The sequence below is a fragment of the Erinaceus europaeus genome, chromosome 15, assembly GCF_950295315.1.
Source record: "Erinaceus europaeus chromosome 15, mEriEur2.1, whole genome shotgun sequence".
NCBI lineage: Eukaryota > Metazoa > Chordata > Mammalia > Eulipotyphla > Erinaceidae > Erinaceus > Erinaceus europaeus.
In genome coordinates, this window is record NC_080176.1 from 3,600,766 (window position 1) to 3,617,643 (window position 16,878).

The following is a 16,878-nucleotide window of genomic DNA, read 5'->3' on the forward strand; positions in this document are numbered from 1 at the left end:
GTGTTGTCGATGATGCTCCCATGTGGTCCTGGGGCTTGAACCCAGAGCCTTGAGCATGACTAGGCATGATTCACCTCCAATGCTTTACACATTCTAAAGTTGACCTTCTGTGCCTCTAGTTCCCCCCAGCAGCAGTCTGCACCACCACCACCACCATACACACACACAAACAAACTTTGTTTTTATCAGAGCCCTGCTCAGCTCTGGTTTATGGTGGGGCTGAGGATTGAACCTGGGACTTTGGAACCTCAGGCAAGGAGTCTCTTTTCACAACCATTATGCTATCTCCTCCCCCGCACCCCTGTTTGCACCCCCATTGAGAATGGTCTGGCCCTGGAGTCTTAGAAACAGCAGCTGAGAAGTTCTCCAACAAGCCCACGGGAGCTTCCAGGGTTTTAAGAAGCAGACAACAGCGGTTTAACTAAATCTGTATCATTTAATGCTTCTGGCTGGAGCAAGTGATAGGTGGGCAAGAAATGAGTCTGTGGGCTGAAATAGGCTGCCAGAAAGAACGAGAATTGCTCTCTCTGAGTGGCTCATCGGACAGGAGGGAGAAGTCCTATAAAACGCAGGGCAGGGAAAAGTTTCAGTCTTTCATTTTAAGCCATGGAGAGAACCTTCTGGAGCCAGTGGAGTGGCACAGTTTGTCAGAGATGCATTTCCAGACTAGGTTTGCACAGAAATGCAGTGAGTGATCTACAAGGGATACTGCCCCCTCGAGGAGCTTTCCATCTGTGTGTAGGGCTGAGCCTTCTGTCCTCTCAAAAGTGCGGCCAGGTGTCCTTAGGAAGGAGCCTGGGGTCTTTGGGCAAGAAACAATAATCATTATGTGCAGATGTTTATCCAGTGCTTTCTGTGTGCTGGGTACTGAGGACTCGATACTCTCTCCTCTCACCCCCACGACAGCCCAGTGAATGAGGTAGGTGATGCTCTCCCCATTTTATGGATGGGGAAACTGAGGCACAGAGAAGTTAAATCACCTGCTGGAGGTTGCACAGCTAGTGGAAGGAAGGCTGGGTTTGAAGCCCAGCCCATCTACGTGTTAAATCTGGGGCTCCTAAACCTTGTCCCAGGCAGATTCCATTGCTAGTGGGTTCTCACTGTCCTGGCCACAGATGACTAGTGACCAAGGCAGAGAAGAACGCCAAGAGCTTGGCAGCCTCTCCATGGGTTTTCAGTACCAGTATTCCCAGCATTAAGAATGGCTTGTTGATTCTGTCCTACTTTCTATCTTACTGCCTATCAGCCACCATCTGTCCTTCCTGGGCAGACGACCTCACCAGTGTGTCTCAAAGTCTCACCTCCCCAGAGCCCTGCCCCACTAGAGAAAGACAGAATCATGCTGAGGGTATGGGTCAACCTGCCAATCTCCATGTCCAGCAGAGAAGCAATTATAGAAGCCAGAACTCCCACCCTCTGCACCCCAAAAAGAATTTTGGTCCATACTCCTGGAGGGGGAGAAATGATAGGAGAAGATGACCAGAGGGCTCTGAACCCCATTCCTACCAGGACCAAAAACTTTTGTCACCGGGAATCGTTCTTATACCATCAGTGAAAGGAAAGAGAACTTGGAAAACATCAGCAGAAGTTGGGAATTGTCACTTATCTAAGCAGGAAGAGGAAAAAGAAAGAACACTTGGAAATAGTAATAGGTGCAGGGATGACTTAGAAAGGAAGTGAAGGCAGGGCTATAGGGGTGAATAAAAATGGGGGGAGAGATAGATTAGGCATATAGTCGACCTGTATCTGTGACCTTGGGAGAACTAGTTAATTTCTGCTGGAGGGGGGATGGACACAAAGCTCCGATAGTGGGAATTGTGGAATTATACATCTACTATAATTTTGTAAATCACTAATACTTTCTAGGAGTGGCTTGTTGATGAGCACTGCCCAGCCCTCCAGCTGCTCTCAGGCCTCAGCTTCTCCTGAGCCAGCAGGAGAGGATGCAGGAGCAGGTGTCCCTGGACAGGTGGCTCCTTCCCCTCCTGCAGACTCGGCCCTGAGCGTCAGTCCACCAGGTACCTTCCTGCAGTTACTGCCACCAGCAAACCCTCCTCCCACCTCTGGCAACACAGGGGTCAGCCAGCAAAGACAGCAAGCCTGACCTGACACCCCAGGCTGCAGACTGAGACCCCACAGGGATCCCACTGGGCAGATAAACTAGGGGAGGTGCAGATGACAGAGAGGGGTGGCCACCAGGTGGTCCCACTCAGGGTTAAAGCTGGCCCAGTTCTGCTGACCCTCCCAAGTGCCTCAAGGGAACCAGAAACCCCAAATTCTGTATGAAATGCCCCAATTTTTAAGTCCCTCTACAAGCAAACACCAAAAAGCCAATGACATCAGACTGCAGGCTGCCTTGACGAGGGGCCCATAACCTTTACCTGGACCCAGGGAAGGGAATGAGAAAGTCCTCAGGCTCCTAGGAGATGTTAGTCTCCCCTTGAAAAGTTAAATGGGTCAGCAGTGGTGCTGGCTTAGGAGGTCAGGTTTGCCCCAGGACACCCCCCAGAGGCATCCTGAAGCAGTACCAAGTACCTAGATCCAGCCTTACCTGAAGCAAATCTCCCGGACTGGCTGTACACACACACACACACACACACACACACACACACACACACGAATAGCTGCCCTTTTGTGTGGGTTGTGTTACTTATAACCGCAAAAGGTCACCGTTAAACAGTCCTCAGGTGATAACGGGTTTCAGAGAGAATCTATACAAGCCAGAACTGCTTCCTCACTGCCTGGAATATAGCAGAAACCCTGGGTGCTCCCACTCGCAGAAACTCAGCCATGTTCCAAGAGCAGGGGAAAGTGGACTGCATGCCCAACAGGCTGCTCCCCACAGGAAGGGGAGCTAGCAGCTAGCCGTTCCCTTCACCCTTCTGTGTAATCAGATGCAATGATGAACATCCCTCACTTCTGCCTACCCAGCATGCTTCTTCCTTTTTTGAGGGGGGAGGCATATTCCTGAAGGCTCTCCACTTGAGCCCTTAAACTAGGTGATGGGTACCAGGAACAAGCACTTGACCCAGGCTGGCCAGTCCCTGCATCCTCACCCTGCACAGTGATCGGTCTGGACTGGACACAGGTCCCTGCCGACCCATCGGTGTCCATCCCACCCACCACCCACCCCTCACCTCCCCCGGAAACCGTGATCAGCTCACGGTTGATTGTGGGACACAATCCCGTGGGACTCAAGACAGAATATTATGGGGAGGGAAGGGTTCTCTTCTGCAGCTGAGTTGGGGAAGGAGTCCCCTGATGGGGTGACAGGGTCCCCTCTGGGTGGGGAAGGCACCCAAGGGGTGGGAAGGCAAAACCAGAGAGGAGGGGTCTCTAAGTCTGATGAGATCCCTGAGCCTTCAAGGCGTCTGCCCACCCTTGACTTCCTGCTAGGAAGCCCAGAGATGGTTCTGTCCCTGTGACTTCAAAGCGTCCGGCACCCGGCTTGGGCAGCAGTGTCCAGACCAGGCCACAGCTCACGTGGCCCTAGTGCCCATAGCAAGCTGGCTGTGGTTCAGGACACCTGCAGATGGGCTCGGCCGGCGGCTATCTGGACACCAAGGAGCTGCTGTGGGACTGGCCGGAGGAGGTGGAGGAGGTGGTGGCGCTGAGCTGGGAGAATCCGCTGGTACAGGACTCCAGGCTCGACATGGAGCCCCTGGGGAGGAAGGGCACACACGGATTACCTTCTGGGTGACGTGGCTCCGGGGCCCCACAGGCAGAGGTGGGAAAGCTGTTGATGCTGCAAATGAGGTCCCAGGGCTCATGCTGCAAGGCTGGTAACCACCCCGGGGGCTCAGGGGTGCAGAGGGAAAGGGGAGATCACAAGAATGGAGCTTCCCCTTCCCAGAGTCTCAGCACTTCAAGCACAGAGCCCTGCCTGCCACAAGCCACTGGGTGTGGGGTGCGGATGGGGGCTGCCGGCCCTGGAAGCCAAGCATGGACCAGAAGGGCCCCTCAGCCTGGGGAGTCTCCACACTTCCTACCTCCCCACCCCACCCCATTTCCTCTGGCCAGGCCATGGGGTGTGTGTGTGTGTGTGTGTGTGTGTGTGTGTGTGTGTTTTCCAACCCAGTGGCTATTTGCCATGAAGCAGGTACATCTGAGACTCTGAACTCTCTCTCTCTCTCTCTCGGATTTTCTGCACTACTGCACCATTCCCAGAGGGCTCTTTTATTTCTCTTTTTTAGATGAGGATGAGAGACAGGGAGAGAGAGGAGAAACAGCACAGCTGCAGCCCACTGTATGATGATTCCCCTTTGCGTGGTGCTCCGACGTGGTGTCTGGGGGCTGGAACCCATGCCTGCGTGCACAGTGAAGTATGTGCTGCACCAGGCGAGCTATCTCCTGGCCCCTGAACTTTCTATTTATCGGAGAACCAAGGGCCTCTGGCATGTGCTATTTCACCACTCCTGGGTCTGGGTCCAACTCTCTTTTTTCTTCATTCCTAGAGTGTCAGAGAGTGGGAGAGCTACCACTGCACCAGAGCTCTCCCTGACCTGTGATATTGGGGCTGGAACTTGGGTCGGTATTCACAGTAAGGCATGCACCGTACCTGGTGATCTCTGTCTCCAGCTGGGACTCTCTTACTTTATTTCATTCTGTTCTAATTACTAAGTTTGCATTGTGACATCATGGTGAATAGCACTGGTTTGGACACGCAAAGTATGGTTGGCGTAGGGGGCGCTGATTAGAACAGCATGGCTTGGGATCTGCACAAGCCGCCCCCCTCACTGATGTCACATCCTAGACCCCCTCCTCTCACCCCACACCAGGTCTCCATAGTGCAGCGGGTTAAGCGCACATGGCACCAAGCTCAAGGACCGGCTCAAGGATCCTGGTTCGAGCCCCCTCGCTCCCCACCTGTAGGGTGGTTGCTTCATAGGCGGTGAAGCAGGTCCGGAAGTGTGTATCTTTCTCTCTCCCCCTCTGTCTCATGAAGCTTCCTCCCTACAGTTGAGGGCCAGGGGCTTTAAGCTGGGTCCTTGTGCACTATAATGTGAGCGTTTAAACCAGGTGTGCCACCGCTTGCCCCCCCCCCCCCACTGAAAACACTGTATCTATTTGTATCTGAACAAAATCATCCAGAGATGGGAAACAGCGGTTGCTCAGTTACACACACGGTGATGACCATGAGCCCCTACTCTGTGATGGAAGACCCCATCTGTCTGGTCCCCCCAGGGCTCAGCGGTGGGAGCATTACCACCACCACAGTTCTCATCTCTCCTTTTTTTAAAAAAAAAAATTAATTTTAATTTCTTTATTTTGGATAGACACAGAAATTGAGAGGGGAAGGGAGCAACAGAGAGGGGGAGAGAGAGACACCTGCAGCCCTGTTTTACCACTTGTGAAGCTTCCCCCCTGCAGGTGGGAGAGGAGACTTGAACCTGGGTCCTTGTGCACTGTGATGTATGTGCACAACCATCCCACTCCCTACTTCTCTGTCTCTCTGGAATCATACTTGGGGAGAGCTGTCTCTGTTCTAGAGAGTCCTAGAATATTCTAGAACAGTCCCAACCCTACTTGATGAAATTCTAAAGAGAAAGACGGGGCTGGGTGGTAGCACACCTGGCTGAGCACACGTTACAGTGTGCAGGGACCTGGTTTTGGATATGAGCTCCCCAGCCCCCACCTGCAGGGGAAAGTTTTGCGAGTGATGAAGCAGGTCTTGTAGGTGTCTCTCTCTCTCACTTTCTATCCCCTCCTTCCTTCTTTATTTCTGGCCGTCTCTATCCAGTAAATAAAGATAATAAAAAAAAATTAAAAGAGGGGCCATGGTGTATTGCACCAAAGTAAAAGTCTCCGGGGTGGGTGGGTGGGGAGAATACAGGTCTTGGAAAAGGATGACAGAGGACATAGTGGGGGTTGTAGTGTTGTGTGGAAAACTGAGAAACGTTATGCATGTACAAACTATTGTATTCACTGTCAGATGTAAAACATTAATTCCCCCAATAAAGAAAAAAAAGAGGGACCAGATGGTGGCACATCTGATTAAGTAGACAGATTACAGTGAGCAAGGACCTGGGTTCAAGTCCCTGTTCCCCGCCTGCAGGGGTAAAGCCTCACGAGTGGTGAAGCAGGTCTGCAGTTGTCTCTCTCTATCTCCCTCTCCCCTCTCAATTTTTCTCTGTCTCTATCCAATAATTAATAAAAATTAAAAGATTTTTTAAAAATCAGAAGAGAAGGCCTCAGTCTCCTACAGCCAGTCTGGGCGGCTGTGTTTCTGCCTTTCATGTGAAGAGCAGGGTCTGCAGCTGAAGCAGCCTACCCAGAAGTGAGCCATGGGGTTGTCAAACTAAGGTTCTACCTGATGCTGGAAGGAAGTAGGGAGGATCCCCGCAGCCCCCTCACCCGGCCCCGGGCCCTGCTACCTGAAGTCCTCTGAAGCCAGCACCTCGTAGTAATAGAGCAGCTTGCAGCGCGGCCCAGGGCTGTGCAGGGCCGGGAGGACGTCCTCTGAGCCCTGAAGGCTGCAGGCCACACTGTCGGGGCCACGCATGCGCCACTGCAGCAGGTAGACACCGGGCCAGCGGGTCACGTGGGAGCCCTGCAACACAGCCCCCAGCAGCCTCAGCTCAGCTTCCACACACACACACACACCCCCACGTCCCCAGATCCAGGCCTGGGTGCTGCAGGGCGTTTGACGGGCTGAGCAGAGTTTGCAAACAGGGATGATTGAGCAGTATTCGGGGAGAGGTAGAGGGGGGAAGTAAGGTGGTGGGAGTAGGGGGAGGACTGGGGGAGAAGCAGAGGGTGTGAATGAGAAGGACGGTTTCAGGTGAAGGCCCAGAGCATCTGATAAAATCCTGGCTGGAGGGAGGCGGGCGGTAGCGCAGCGGGTTAAGCGCATGTGGCACAAAGCGCAAGGACCAGCGTAAAGATCCCGGTTCGAGCCCCTGGCTCCCTACCTGTAGGGTGGTCGCTTCACAAGCAGTGAAGCAGGTATGCAGGTGTCTATATTTCTCTCCCCCTCTTTGTCTTCCCCTCCTCTCTCAAGTTCTCTCTGTCCTGTCCAACAACAATGACATCAATAACAATAATAACTACAACAATTTTAAAAAAGGGCAACAAAAGGAAATAAATAAATAAATTTTTTTTTTTTAAGCCTGGCTGGGGGAGTTGGGCAGAAGCGCAGCGGGTTAAGCGCAGGTGGCGCAAAGCACAAGGACGGGTGTAAGGATCCTGGTTCGAGTCCCTGGCTCCCCACCTGTGGGGGGGGTCACTTCACAAGCGGTGAAGCAGGTCTGCAGGTGTCTCTCTTTCTCTCCCCCTCTCTGTCTTCCCCTCCTCTCTCAAGTTCTCTCTTTCCTATCCAACAATGACGACAACAATAACAACAATAAACAAGGGCAACAAAAGGGAAATAAATAAATAAATAAAATTTTAAAATATTTTTTTAAAAAATCCTGGCTGGGGGAGCCAAGTATTGGCACGCTGGGTCAAGCGCACACATTACAATGCACAAAGACCCAGCTGGGTTCAAGCCCCCGGGCCCCACATGCTGGGGGAAAGCTTCACGAATGGTGCAGCAGTACTGTGGGTGTCTTCTCCCCCTCTCCTCCTTCTCTCTCAATTTCTCTCTGTCTCTATCCAAGAAATAATTTTTAAAACGACAGTTTAAATAATAAAATGCTGGCTGGGAGCTGGGAGCACAAACATTAAAACCAGAGTGGTCCAGGGTGAAGGGTGACAAGGACCACAGATTCTGAGGCCCTGCATCTTCCAGCGTCTCTTTTTCTCCTGCTGTCCCACAGGGTCTCCGAGGCCCAGGCCCAATCTGTGGGCCACACCTGCATGAATAAAGCACCACTGGGCTCACATAACACAAACCTGGATACTTTCCCCTTCCCGGCACACCAGCGGAGACTCCACGAGGCTGCAGCTGGCACCTGGGACACGGTCTCTATCCGTGGGCTCCAGGGGCCCTGGTCCCGGTGCCTGCTTGGTGTGGTACAGACTGAATACCACGTCCCCTCTGAGGATGTCAAAGTCCCAGGTGATCACCGATTCAGCCTCCAGAATCTCCACGGCCACCTGCAGGGGACAGGAGTGAGGACAGACATGCAGCCAGTGCCCAGGGGGGAGTCCGGGAAAGGGGCCCAGGCTCCAGATGACGCCTCTAAAATGCTCAGGACCCTTGCCCCTGGGGGTGACCCACAGCTGATGCCTGAATGACACGTGGGGACTAAAGGTGTCTGCACCCCCCCACACAGGGCCCCCGACCCCCGCTGTCCCCACGGCATCTGCTGAGCGCTTGCCCACAAGACACAAGTAACAGAATCCTCCTCGGGTTCTGCTTTGGGGAACCCTGACCACAGACCTCACCCCAGACCCCAGGCCCTCCCAGCACCTCATGGGGGGCCCCTCGGAACACGCTGGCAGCCTGGTAAGTCTCCCTCCACTGCCGCAGCTGGTCTGCGTGCTCCTGTTCCTCCTCCGTCAGGTATAGGGACTTGGGGACCAGTCCTCCGTCAGGGACATTGCACTGGGGACAAAGACAAGGCAGCCAGTCAGGTCTGACTGACCCACAGAAGGATGCTCTGTGCCCCTGAAACCACAGTGGGAACAGTCACTCTCAGGATCCCAGTGTGGAAGAAGCCACTCCCTCTCCTCCCCATGTCACAGAGGCCCAGAGAAGGCGAGCTAGCTTCCCTGAGTCACACAGCACAAATTGGCTAAGCCAGGCTGCCAGCCCACAGCCAGCAGAAAGCCAGGCTGGCACTCCTCGCCACTGTGCTGAGTCAGACTCTCTCCTCTCTCTTTCTCTCTTATAACTACCTCTTCAAAATGCAAAATAAAGGGGCCAGGTGGTGGTGGTTGAGCGCACATGTTACAGTGCGAAAGGACCCAGGTTCGAGCCCCTGGTCCCCACCTGCTGGGGGAAAGCTCCATGAGTGGTGAAGCAGGGCTGCAGGTGTCTCTCTGTCTCTCTTCTCCCCCTCTATCTTACCCTCCCCTCTCAATTTCTGGCTATCTCTATCCAATAAATAAATAAAGCTAATATAAAAAATTTTTAAAAAGAAAATATTTTTTAAAAATGCAAAATAAAGCAGGTTTCAGGTGGCACCAGGGCAGAGTAAGTTTAATGGATGGTGGAGGATGTTGGTCTGGGGGTTAAACATATGGTGTACATGCCTTGCCTGGGTCTAGGGAGCCAGCGGGGGCCCAGGCCAGAGCACGCACATGCATGCACACACATGCACACACACACACACACACACACACACACACACACACACACGTGCACACACAGCAGGCCTGTCCTCTGGCCACCCTCAGACCCTCCCCTGGCATCCCCCACCCTGTCCCTGCACCTTCTACAGTAACCCTCACCCCTTCCCCAGCACCCCCCCACCCCTGGGGCCCCGGCCCACACCCGTCTCACCACACAGTCACCCCCAAGGAAGTCGGGGATCACGTCTCTGTCCAGATAGTCCACGAGGCCCCCGGGGCCCTGGTAGTTGCTGCCACTGTAGATGAGGAACTTCTGCCGGGTGTTCTCATTGATGAAGGGGCTGACCTGTGGGGCGGGGCGGGGGGACAGCATCTGGGTTCACCCACAATGGCTGCCAGCTGCCAGCTCCTCTGAGCCCAAGACTTTCCCCAGCTCCCCCTGAGCAGCCGCCACCCCTCAGCACCAGCCCTGGGCAGCCACAGCCGTCTGGAGGGTTCACACGCACAGTCATGAGTCACTCGACCTGCTGTGTGTCTGTCACCTGTCACTCACTGAGCTTCTTGTTTTCAGGGCTCTACTGCACTCCCCACCACAAGGGTGCAGCCATGACACTGCCCCTCTTCCCAGCAGGGTTGGGTTGTGTGTGTGTCTCTCAGCCCTCTCAGCTCTGACACTGGTGTGGAAGGAAGGGAGGAAGGAGGAAATGGAAGAGAAGAGGGGAGGGCCCTGCTGGCCATCACCCTTCCTGGGGGGGGGGGTGGCTTTCAATTGTAGGTGCCTGCTCGTGGAACTCAAATGACCAGCCTGTTGTTTTTGTTGCTGTTGTTATTGTTTTGGTTTGGTTTGGTTTGGTTTGGTTTGATTTTCCCAGAGCAGTGCTAAACTTTGGTTTCTGGTGGTGCTTGGGATTGAACCTGGGACTCAGGCATGAAACCTTCCTCCTCTGCCTCCTCCTCCTCCTCCTCCTTTTTTTTTGCCACAAGGGTTATCACTGGGGCTCAGTGCCTGCACTATGAATCCACTGCTCCTGCTGGCCACTTTTTCCATTTTGGCCATTTTTTGCTTTCTATTTTTATTTGACAGGAGAGATACTGAGAGAGGGGACTGGGTGGTGGCGCACCTGGTTGAACACATGTATTACAATGTGCAAGGACCCAGGTTCAAGTCCCCGGCCCCCACCTACAGGGGGGAAAGCTTTACAAGTGGTGAAGCAGGGCTGCAGGTGTCTCTCTGTCTCTCTTCCTCTCTGTCATCACCCCCCCTCTTGATTTCTGGCTGTCTCTAGCCAATAAATAAAGATAATAAAATTTTTTAAAAAAAGAAAATAAGTTTTTACAAGAGAGAAAGATTGAGAGAGGAGAAGATAGAGCATGGATGAAAAAGGCAGATACCCACAGACCTGCTTCACTGCTCAATGAAGCATTCCCCTGTTGGTATGCATGAGACCCTTTCTGTTTCATTTGGTTTAAATCCCCCCTGCTTAACACTATTCTATTTACATAACCACTTCATTCTATTTACATAACCACTGTTAACAAGCACCACCCTCCCTCCAGGGTATTAGTGGTTCAGTGATAGGATTCTCGCCTGCTCCACCCCCTCTCCTTGTCACACCCTGATCCTCTCCTTGTCACACTCTGATTTTCATCAGTCACTTTTCTCTCCACCCTCTCTATGTCACATCCTGTTTCCACCCTACTTGGCAAGTATATATAAAGACAGCATTGTGAGTTTTACGGTACCTTTAGTTTAGCTTAGCTCGGCTTAGATTGTGCTGCGTCCTGCATGAATAAAGAGATACTGCCTACAGCTCAACGATGAGTCCCTGGTCGTCTGTTACCCGCCTGTGAAGCCAGCCGGCGAAAACAACATAGCCCGTCGAAAACAACATTCCCCCTGCAGGTGGGGAGCAGGGGCTCGAACCCCAGTCCTTGCACATGGTGATATGTGTACTTAATGGGTGCACCACTGCCTGGTCCCCGGATGAGAGTTTCTTTGCATAACCACTATATGCTACATTCTCAATAGTCTGCTTCTTAAACATGCACATGTTAGTGAGGGAAGGAGGGAGGGGGAGAACGAGGCTCCTGAGGTGCTGGAAATGGGCCCCACCCATGTCTACAGCACAGGACCATGGAACATAGATCCCCCACTGTGGAGTGCTGTCCTCACAGGGAAGGCCAAGGAATTCTGACACAGACCCCTCATGGAGAGAGGCCTCAGTGCCCGCCTCCCTCGCGCAGAATCCCCAGGAAGGAGACAGAAAGTAGGTTAGTGCTGGCCGGGGGCTGGGGGGCTGCAGCCAAGGACAGTTCCTTTGGGGTGATGAGAAGGTTCTGGGATTGATGGTGACAGCTGCACAGCCCTGAATATGCCGAAAGCCACTGAACCCTGTTCTCTGAAAGAGTGTGTTTGATGGGGGAGGGAAAAGCTGCTTCATTTTTAAAGATGTGTTTATTAAAGACAGAGAACCAGAGCATCACTCTGTGGTGATGACAGGGGCTGGGACTGAGGGTCTCGGGCAGGCAAGTCTGGCACGCTACCCACTGGGCCACCTCCTAAACCTCAAGTAGGAGCTGCTATTGTTATTAACATATATATATATATATATATATAGTTTTAACCAGAGCACTGCTCAGCTCTGGCTTACGGTGGTGCAGGAAGGCCGCATCGGAGCTCTCAGAGCCACAGGCATGAATGGCCTTTACATAAGACATTTTTTTGTTGTGCTGTCTTCTTGGCCTGTTATCATTTTTTAAAAATCTTTTTGTATATTTTTTTAGTTCAATGAAAGAGATTAACATGTGCCAGAGTTGATTTTTTTGTTTGTTTTTCCTTCCTTCCTTTTTTTTTTTTTTTTCCTCCAGGGTTATCGCTGGGGCCACTGCTCCTGGAAGCTTTTTTTTTCCCCTTCATTGCTCTTGTTGCTTATCATTGTTACTATTATTGTTGTTATTGCTGTTGTTGTTGTTGGATAGGACAGAGAGGAATCAAGAGAGGAGGGGAAGACAGAAAGGGGGAGAGAAAGACAGCTTCACCGCTTGTGAAGCGATCCCCCCCCCCCAAGCCCTTGCAGGTGGGAAGCCGGGGGCTCAACCTGGGATCCTTATGCCGGTCCTTGCACTTTGCACCACTGTGCTTAACCCGCTGCACTACCGCCCGGCCCCCCATAGAGAGAGAGAGAGAGAGAGAGAGAAGAATCCAAACAGGACGAGGAGTGGGGCCATCCCGGGGGACCCCGTCCCCCTCCCCCAGTGCGGGTACCCCTCTCACCAGCGTCCAGAGCACCGGGAAGACCCGGGGGGCGCGCACGATGAGAAGCCGGCCTAGGGTCTCGGGGTAGTTGTCCTCCACCACCTCGATCATGCGCAGCAGCGCCTTCACGCCCGGCCGCCACAAGTGCCGCATGTTGAGACCCTCCAGGTCCACCAGGCAGGTCCAGGAGCTGCGGGAGGGACAGCGGGCTCCTGCTGGCACTCCCCTCCCAGGGGCCTCACGCTGGGGGCGGGGGTGGGGGGCCCAGCTGGGCCAGGAGCAGAGGGAGGCTCAGCAGAGGCCACCTGGCAAAGGCGGTCAGAGCAGGGACTCCCTGGCAACAAGGATGGTCACAGGACAGTAGGTGCAGGTGAGGGGAGCCGGGACAGGTGCAGGCTGCCCGGTGGTGCACGCTGCGGGGAGGGGGCTGGGCTCAGAGCTCAGGCTTCACCTCCACCCCAGGCCAGCCTTCCCGGGCATGCCAGTCCAGCCCCCACCCCCTGCAGTGGGAGAGCTTATCTCTGGAAGCAGGCTTGGGGGTGCCCTGTGGCCTGCAGGGCACCTGTAAGCCTGTAAGCCTGAATGAAATTCCAAGGGAACCCGGGCTCTGCCACTCACATGCTTAGCAACCCAGGTGGGCCACCACCTCTCTGGGCCTCGGTTTCCCCACCTTTAAAGAACAGGGGAAAGCCATGTGGTGGTGCAGCTGATTGAGCGCACCTGTTACCACACACAAGGACCTGGGTTCAAGCCCCCCACCCAGGGATGCTTCTCAAGCAGTGGAGTAGTGCTACAGGTATCTCTCCGCCTCTCTATCTCCCCCTCCTCTCTCAATTTCTCTCTCTCTCTCTCTCTAATAAATAAATTTAAAAATAAATAAGAAAGAAAGAACAGGGAAACAATGGCTGATGGGGTCACTGTGAGAATCAAGTCAGGAGCAGCCTGGGAGGTGGCACAGTGGCTAAGGTAACAGACTAGGAAGCATGGGTCCCAGGTTCAAGCCTCAGCATTGCATGTGCCAGAGATGCTGTGGTCTTCTCCTTAGCCTCTCTTTCATATATATATATATTCTTTTTTAATTAAAGGAGTAAGGCCAGGAATATGGAATGATCTCACTCATAGGCAAAAGCTGAAAAGCAAGGTCAGAAAACACTAAGCAGAACTTGGACTGGATTTGGCGTATTACATCAAAGTAAAAGCCGGGGGTGGGGACTGGGAAATGTTATGCATGTACAAACTATTGTCTTTACTGTCCACTGTAAATCATTAATCCCCCAATAAAAATAAATTGTACTGTCAAATGTGAAACATTAATCCCCCAATAAAGAATTTTTTAAATTAAATTAAAAATTAATTAATTAAAATAAAAAAGACTGGGGGGGGTCAGGACCTGGAACACGACAGCAGAGGACCTAGTGGGGGTTGTATTGTTATGTGGAAAACTGGGAAATGCTATGCATGTACAAACTATTGTGTTTACTGTTGACTGTAAAACATTTATCTCCCAATAAAGAAATTTAAAAAAATAAGTAAACTTGAAATGGAAAAAAAAAAAAGAGTGGGGCCAGGCAGTGGTGCACCTGGTTAAGCGCACACATTACAGTGCACAGGACCCAGGTTCAAGCCCCTGGTTCTCACCTGCAGGAGTGAATGCTTCACAAATGGTGAAGCAGGACTGCAGGTGTCTCTCTATCTCTTTCCCTCTCTATCTCCCCCTCCACTCTTAATATCTCTCTGTCTCTATCCAATAATAAATTTTAAAAACTTTTAATTTATTCTGTTTTGTTGACCTTGTTTTTTTTATTGTTGTAGTTGTTGTTATTGTTGATGATGTTGTCGTTGTTGGATAGGACAGAGAGAAATGGAGAGAGGAGGGGAAGACAGAGAGGAGGAGAGAAAGATAGACACCTGCAGACCTGCTTCACCACCTGTGAAGCGACTCCCCTGCAGGTGGGGAGCCAGGGCTCGAACCGGGATCTTTACGCTGATCCTTGCGCTTTGTGCCACGTGCGCTTAACCGACTGCGCTACCGCCCGACTCCCTAAAATATTTTTTTTAAGAATCAATGGAAGACATTTTCCCAGAAGGCCCAGTGTTTACTATCAGCTATTTCTGGGACTTTGCTACTAGCTTGGGCTCTTGCCTGATGGGTCGGCCAAACTGCTTGGTGTTCCCCTCACACCTCTTCTGTCCTTCTTCATTGACAGAAAGAACCTGGAAGGGAGAGAATGTGCTGGCAAACACTCATCTCCAGGTGGAGTCTGCAGGGAACCTGGGGAAGGGGGATGAGGACGTGGGGACCCCAACTCACGTGCTGCAGCAAAGCTTCCTCCCCAACGGCCTTCATCAAGCCTTTGGTGTCCATGTGACCCAGACGCAGGATGTAGAGGGGGCGGCCATCTTAGCGGGCAAAGCCAAGCAAAGAGAAAACTGTCAATTGGGATGCTGACTAGAGGGCTGGATCAAGGCAGCCATGAGAAACTTACCGGGAGGTACCAGGCTGGGTCTCACCTTGGTTCAACCCATTCATTTATTTACTCATAAATATATGTTATAGTGACATTTGCCTACTTCCAAAAGGGGTCCACACCCAACAGTGACAGTGTCATAAACAATAGGAGCAGTAAATATATATTTTCTGGGGCACATCTGGCTGAGCACATGTTATCATGCACAAGGACTCGGGTTCAAGCCCCCAGCCCCCACCTGCAGGGAGAAAGATTCATGAATATTGAAGCAGTGCTACAGGTATCTCTCGATCTCTCTTCCTATCTACCCCTTCCTTCTAATTTCTCTCTGTCTCCATTTAATAAATAAAGTATATGTATATTTGCCAGCAGATAGCTTACCCAGAAGAGCAGACACTCTACCATGTACAAGGACCCAGGTTCTAGTCCCCAGTCACCATATGGGAGCATTTTACAAAAGGGGAAGGCTACACAGAGGTAAAGTAGTGCTGTGGTACCTCTCTTTAGCTCCCTCTCTCTCTCTTTCTCTCCTCTACCTAGAAAAAGAAAAAAAGCCTTCTAAGAGCAGTGGAATCTCACAGGCATCAAATTTCTGTGGTGAATATATATGTCTTTTTTTTTTTAACCAGGGCCCTGCTCAGCTCTGGCTTATGATGGTGCAGAGGATTGAACCTGGGACTTCAGAGCCTTAGACATGACAGTCTCTTTGCATAACCATTATGCTATCTACCTCCATTTATTTATTTATTTATTTATTTATTTATTTATTTATTTGGTTTTTGCCACCAGAGTTATCGCTGGGGCTCAGTGTTGGCACTAGGAATCCGCTACTCCCAAAAGCCTTTTTTTTCCCCTTTTTTTCTTTCTATTTTAATTTGACAGGACTGAGAGATTTTTTTATATAAGTTGATTCAAAATTTTTTATTTATTATCTTTTTTTTCGGATAGAGATAGCTAGAAATCAAGAGGGTTGGGGGAGATTGAGAGGGAGGGAGACAGAGAGATACCTGTAGCTCTGCTTCACCACTCGCAAAACTTTCCCCCTGCAGGTGGGGACCAGGGGCTTGAACCCCGGTCCTTACGCATTGTAACGTGCACTCAACCAGGTGTGCTACCACCTGTCCCCAGGACAGAGAGATTTATTAACATGAGAGAATCATAGCATCACTCTGGAACAGGAGATGCTGGGACTGAACTTGAGACCTCATGCTTGCAATCTGTTGCTTTCGCCACTGTGAATCCCCCAACGCCCTGCCAGAGCCATTTGATTCCTTCTGCTCCTCCTCCTTTTGCCACCAGGGTGACAGTTAGGGCTGGGTGCCTGCACAACTCCACTGCCCTTGATAGCCATTGTCTTATTTTTAGATAGAAGGTAAGAGATGGGAGGTGGGGGGAGGACAGAGGAAAGACCACAGCACCACTTCCCCATTCATGAAGCTGCCCCTTCAAACTGCTCCCATGTGGTGTCCGGAAGCCTCAAACCCAGGGCCTCACATGCAGTGATGTGTGTCCTCTACCAGGGGAGTCACCTCTCTGCTGGATATTTTTCTTTTTTATATTTCTTATGCAAACAAAACTTTTAATGTTCTGGGTTCTTATAAAGGAATCACTTATTGATCAGAATGGATTTTAACCACCTACCAACAGATCTTGCTAACTGGGATAAATTTCTGGTTTTCGTTATTTTTTTTAATATTTATTTATTCCCGTTACCCTTGTTGTTTTATTGTTGTAGTTATTGTTGTTGTTGATGTCGTCATTATTGGATAGGACAGAGAGAAATGGAGAGAGGAGGGGAAGACAGAGAGGGGGGAGAGAAAGACAGACACCTGCAGGTCTGCTTCACCGCCTGTGAAGCAAGCCCCCTGCAGGTGGGGAGGCGGGGGCTTGAACCAGGATCCTTTCGCCGGTTCCTTGAGCTTTGCGCCACGCGCACTTAACCCACTGTGGCTACCGCCTGTCTCCCTGTTTTTTGTG

General features: G+C 51.6%; 1 protein-coding gene across 1 annotated transcript in view; it reads right to left on the bottom strand.

The window, feature by feature from the left end:
* Positions 1 to 1,678: 1,678 nt before the first annotated feature.
* The window catches only part of SEC14L5 (SEC14 like lipid binding 5), a 49,337-nt gene continuing 34,137 nt past the window's right edge, over positions 1,679 to 16,878 (bottom strand). Inside the window, exons 9-16 of the mRNA XM_007522007.3 lie at positions 14,745 to 14,833; positions 14,577 to 14,647; positions 12,452 to 12,623; positions 9,389 to 9,523; positions 8,354 to 8,488; positions 7,834 to 8,037; positions 6,375 to 6,550; positions 1,679 to 3,661 (exon numbers count right to left, since the gene is read on the bottom strand). Of these exons, the coding sequence (XP_007522069.1) occupies positions 3,550 to 3,661; positions 6,375 to 6,550; positions 7,834 to 8,037; positions 8,354 to 8,488; positions 9,389 to 9,523; positions 12,452 to 12,623; positions 14,577 to 14,647; positions 14,745 to 14,833 (1,094 nt within the window). The 3' untranslated portion in view covers positions 1,679 to 3,549. The remainder of the gene's footprint in view (positions 3,662 to 6,374; positions 6,551 to 7,833; positions 8,038 to 8,353; positions 8,489 to 9,388; positions 9,524 to 12,451; positions 12,624 to 14,576; positions 14,648 to 14,744; positions 14,834 to 16,878) is intronic.